Source organism: Notothenia coriiceps, unplaced genomic scaffold, assembly GCF_000735185.1.
Source record: "Notothenia coriiceps isolate Sejong01 unplaced genomic scaffold, NC01 NC01_scaffold00006140, whole genome shotgun sequence".
Lineage (NCBI taxonomy): Eukaryota > Metazoa > Chordata > Actinopteri > Perciformes > Nototheniidae > Notothenia > Notothenia coriiceps.
Genome location: NW_011338841.1, coordinates 272,503 through 277,919, shown reverse-complemented (window position 1 = coordinate 277,919; position 5,417 = coordinate 272,503). Strand labels below are relative to the sequence as shown.

At 39.4% G+C, this 5,417-nt stretch overlaps 2 protein-coding genes across 2 annotated transcripts in view; one reads left to right on the top strand and one right to left on the bottom strand.

The window, feature by feature from the left end:
- Positions 1-267: 267 nt before the first annotated feature.
- On the top strand, positions 268-797 carry LOC104943528 (poly [ADP-ribose] polymerase 15-like; the record flags this gene model as incomplete). Its single annotated transcript, XM_010768970.1, has 1 exon — positions 268-797. A coding segment is annotated over one exon (369 nt), but the record flags the coding sequence as incomplete, so codon positions are not given.
- Positions 798-2,035: 1,238 nt separating this feature from the next.
- The window catches only part of LOC104943527 (phosphatidylinositol 3-kinase regulatory subunit alpha-like), a 30,983-nt gene continuing 27,601 nt past the window's right edge, over positions 2,036-5,417 (bottom strand). Inside the window, exon 12 of the mRNA XM_010768969.1 lies at positions 2,036-4,745. Within this exon, the coding sequence (XP_010767271.1) occupies positions 4,473-4,745 (273 nt within the window). The 3' untranslated portion in view covers positions 2,036-4,472. The remainder of the gene's footprint in view (positions 4,746-5,417) is intronic.

Genomic DNA, 5,417 nt, shown 5'->3' with positions numbered 1-5,417 from the left:
TAATCGCCGATCACGTGAATGCAGCTTAAGTCCTACCTTATTTTTTAATGGAGCAATTCCCAAAACGACGTGGTAAAACCTGCCCAAATATTCCATGTCACTTTCAGCTACAGCCATTTCACAGTGTTGATGCAACGGCTAAACCAAAAGTCAATACATTCTTAAAATACTCTTCTCTTAGTCAACTACACAGTGCATTCAAGTGTCATAGAAGACAGAAGGTGGACACATTTACATAGAGCTTTTCCAACATTAACACACCGTTGACCGTGGCATAGTGGAGTGCCCATTGACATCTTCATTATCACAACACCTTTAGATAGAAATCAAGTTTCTTCTCTGTTTTGTTCTGTAGGTGCGGCGTACGGCAATGGTTCCTACTTTGCTGTGAACTCATCGTACTCACAGGGCTACGCTAAACCTGACACCAGGCAGCACAAGCGCATGTATCTGGCTATGGTCCTGGTGGGAGACTTCACCACGGGAAGAGCCGGCATGATCACCCCCCCCACCAAGAGCTCCAGCAATGCTACAGACCTGTACGACAGTGTGGCAGATAACAACGCCAATCCAACCATCTTTGTAGTCTTCAATGACATCCAGGCGTACCCAGAATACCTGATCACATTCGCCTGATCGATGCTATGATCACATTGTGCCACCGTTCTGATAAAAACATACCTCTGTTTTTAGTTTTCTTCTCTGCAACAACTGTTTAATACTTATATAATACATTGCATGTTAACTGAAGGGCTTGTTTCCATTTGATTTATTGAGATTAAAGTTAGCTAGATGACTATTTTCAAACTGTCATTTCCTTAATCTAACATTTGTCGCAAGGTGTTTGTTTCTCTGTAATGTAATTTTGAATAGAAAACAAATGTCATCTTTGTGTAATTTACAGAAAGATCTAGAGAAAGTTTTCATGTAAGATTTCTTTGGAAATTTTTTACTGAGATAACACATGTATTGTTTTATATGACAGGAAATGTGAATCTTCAAAGTAAGGCCACATTCAAAGTTAAAACTTGCTTAAAGGTAGGGTAGGTAAGAATGGAGAAACCAGCTTGAGTGCGCTAGAGTTTGAAAATACACAACCAAAAAAAATCTGCCACTTCCTTACAGAGCCCCTCCTCCAACACACATGAACGCGCACATGACCAATGAAGGCACGAGATACGTTTGTGCACGAGATGGAAGGCTGACAGGCAGGTAGGCCATCCAGTTATTTTAGCCGGGCCGGCTCAGATGATTGGTCGTGCTTTTACAGCGCCACGGCTTCCAGAGATGAAATATTTGTATATATTTATTGTCAAAGCATTTAATATACTAATATACATTGCTATCGGGATGTTAAGAGCATTCCATGGAATATAACAAATTGTTCTGAAGTGAATTAACCACCCTACCTTTAAGTCAATTCACATTTTAATAGATACATTTAAAGGTGGGCTATGTAATTTATTTCAGAAACACTTTTTGTTATATTCCATGGAATGCTCTTAACATCCCGATAGCAATGAATATATTAACTGCTTTGACAATAAATACATTTCCAAAAATTCTTCTGTGGAAGCCGTAGTACTGTAAAAAGCACGACCAATAATCTGAGCCGGCCCGGCTAAAATAACTTGATGGCCTACCTTCCTGTCAGCCTTCCACCTGTGCACAAATTAATCTCGTGCCCTCATTGGTCATGTACGCGTTCGTGTGTTGGAGGAGGGGCTCTGTAAGGAAGTGGCAGATTTTTTCCGGTTTGTCTACTTTCAAATTCTAGCGCACTCGAGCTGGTTTCTCCAAAATTACATACCTCACCTTTACGCAAGTTTTAACTTTGAATGTGGCCTTACTTAGAAGATAGTTATTTTGGTCCCACACTTTTTCACCGATATTAGCATTTAGCTCAAAGTGCCACTATGTCTTAGAGGGCTAGTTTAGCATACATGACAATATCTAGTCATATTTTTAAAATAATTTACTCAAACAACATAATATAGCATAGAAAATTGTTAACAACACCTATACACATTTAAAGAAAAGTGGAATACTTGATGTGCATTTAATGGAGTTCTATCTAAATAAATCCTATTTTCTATGGATTATACTGTCCTCTGCTGGGAGTCTCTGGACATTAAAATGATTTGGACCAAATCTGAGGCGTGTTTCTGGGACTTGAATGTGATTGTTGGAGCACAACATCGGAAATAGAAAAAGGTCAAACACACACTGATTAATATTATTTTTATCTACAGATTTGTTTCAAACAAAGCAGAGACAGTCATTTTATTCGTCAGAATTCTTAAACAATTAACTTTTCACGACTTGTTATCGTCTCATATTACAGATTCTTGTTTGCGTTCACTAGTTTGGTTTCAATGTCAGAATGAAAAAACAGGACTTCTGTGGAATAAGTCAAATAAGAGCTTGAAAAGTTCTGGACAGTTCCAAACTAATTTGAAACCATGTATTTATTTCCATAAAACAGATGCAAGTTGTGGGAAAATAATGTAATACTTTGGGCTTCTTCAAAATCCTTGGAGAGTTTCATCTCCTGTACCTGGTTTAAAAGGAAGCCGTGTGTCCAAATGCACAAAGAAGAAAACATAAAATCCATAAGAGGAACCATGAGGAGCAGATATCTGCGATCAGTAATGCTTACAGGCTGCGCTTTAGTCCTTGAAATTTAAGATGAAAATCCTTTGAGAAGATCCAGAGATCCAGTTCTGCCATTCCTGAATTTTTAAAATCACAGTTTTTATCCAGCACGAGTAAACCATTGTGCTGACGGACATTTATTGAAATGAAAAAATGTAAGGATAATCAGTCCAGTCAGCAAACTTAAACAACACTTAGGTGGCAAACCAACTCACCTGAAGGAACGAGAGCTAGAAAAACACTGATGGGATTATTGGGGTGGGGTGGGGGGGGGGTGAGTCTTTGGATGATGCAGGTTTCCTGTTTATTTTCTCCTGATTTGCCCTCATGTTAAACCTTGTCCAGAGCAACTCACAGTGTTTACGCAAGAAACGTCTCTCGATTGTCCGCCATTTTAGTCTTTGACATCATCAGTCCATAGTTTTGGTTCTGTTCTTTTGAAGCGTGCAGGGCCAGTGTAACAAGTAGAGGAGGAGTTGGTCAGTTCAGCTTTAGTCCGGTTAATCTCCGACAAAACAAGAGCACGTTTAGCTCTTCAGTTCATCTTCTCTCCTCAGACAGGAAACGGTGACATTTCACTGAGGTCATGATCGCACAGGGTGTCTCCGATAAGCCTGAGGCGTTCAAGTTCTTTAGGTAGGTTAACCTGAACGGTCCTCTTCCATCTCGCCTCTCAGGTATTTGTTTCATTTGACCTTGAGCTCAGGTTGCATTAAAGTAGCGATAAACAATTGTTTTTCCCACAGTAACGTTCATTATGGAGGAAACCATGATTGCGCAAAATATTTGATACAGAATAACAACCATCTGCTTTTGGATTGTTTCTATATAAGCCTAGCTTTCACTTTGTAACTCTGGCTGCCACTGGGAAATTCAAGGATCCATATACGGCAGAAATAAGGGAATCAATCTTTGAGTAACAAAAACAGGAAGAAGATCGCAATTTTGTTTCTCCTGTGGCATTCCCAAGTTTCAAAAGTAAAGTCCCCAAGGTAGCACAAGTGGTGGACGTCGTTACATCTTAAGAAACTTTAGGATATAATAAAGCCTCGATGACGAGGGAGGCAAAGAGGGATACAAAACTAAGTTAAAGAAGATGGAGAGAGCTCCCACTCTTCAGATGTTTAAGTTTGCATTTTACTAGATAAGTGTGAAACAAAACTGCCTTCTGATTATTACTAAGGGCATTTTTTCAGCACCATTCTAATAGCACCAACATCTGCGTTTCTAGGTCAAAACGGTCTTATGAAACGATAATACCACTTGAAAAGTCTAAGAGCAGAAAAGTTGTCTCTAGCCAGTTTAAAGCGATTCCTAAGAACAACTTCATTCAATTGTATCATTTTCGTTAATCAAACAACGTTTCTTTAGATTTGGAATGACAGAGAGCATTGATGAACGTCTGTCTTTTACTCGAACGCCCCTCATCTGATGTCCCATGGGTCATCTCTGATGAAGGTAAATTGCATTTAATGTTGATCTCCGGCACCGAATCATTAAAGTAATTAAAACATTTGTGTTAATTTAAGGGAGAAACCTGGTGTCTTGAAGTCTTTTTCCTCAGGAAGTTAAAGCTCTCATTGATGACTTTCACAGTAAAATATTCATTTTAAATTGTTCACCATTCCTACAGGATGTAACAAAGCATTTCACTTCACACAAAGCTTCATCTTCAGTGTACTGGATTGTACACTTTCATTGGCCCACTGAGGTCTGCAGCACCAGGACGCTGTTGTGCCAAGCGGTAAACGCGTCATGTGGTCAGGTTCTGGTTCTGCAGCTACGGTGACGTGTTGATGAAGAGTCCCGCAGGCGGGTCACCGTCTCTGCTGGCTGTAGACGGGGAAGGCCAGCGTGACGTTGAGCGAGTCGTTGTGCTGGACCAGCGAGGTGTGCTGGTAGTGCAGCACCAGCTCCTTCAGGGAGCCGTACAGGTTGTAGGGCTCGGCGAAACCAAAGCCGGTGCCCGTCTTGTTGATGACGCAGTGCTTCACCTCGCCCTCCGTCCTGAGGGACACAGAGATGAAGTTAGTTGAAGATGTGTGTGTGTTCAATCCAACTTCAAAAAACTTCATTGCGTAGAAACAGATCTTAGGTTGGGTTTGGCATTAGTGACATTAAAAGAACCATGTCCAACGGATCAGATAACATATAAAAAAACAGCTGTATGTGTTGACAGGTGCATAAACAAACAGCTGTATGTGTTGACAGGTGCATAAACAAACAGCTGTATGTGTTGACAGGTGCATAAACAAACGTGGGACTGGGTTAGCCGGTGCATATAAGCAGGTAAATAAAGTCAATAGAAATAGGTAAAAAAAAAAAAAAAGAGTAGGCAGTTAAAAAGACCGGTAAATTGAATAGAAATTGAATGCGGATAGTAGAAAGACTGTTATTAAGCAATTAAATCAACCTAAAAAATAATAAAAGTAAATTAGCAGGTTAATAGACGGGTAAATAGAAGTAAATAAGCAGGTGAATAGAAGTAAATAAGCAGGTGAATAGAAGTAAATAGAAGTAAATAAGCAGGTGAATAGAAGTAAATAGAAGTAAATAAGCAGGTGAATAGAAGTAAATAAGCAGGTGAATAGAAGTAAATAAGCAGGTGAATAGAAGTAAATAGAAGTAAATAAGCAGGTGAATAGAAGTAAATAGAAGTAAATAAGCAGGTGAATAGAAGTAAATAAGCAGGTGAATAGAAGTAAATAGAAGTAAATAAGCAGGTGAATAGAAGTAAATAAGCAGGTGAATAGAAGTAAATA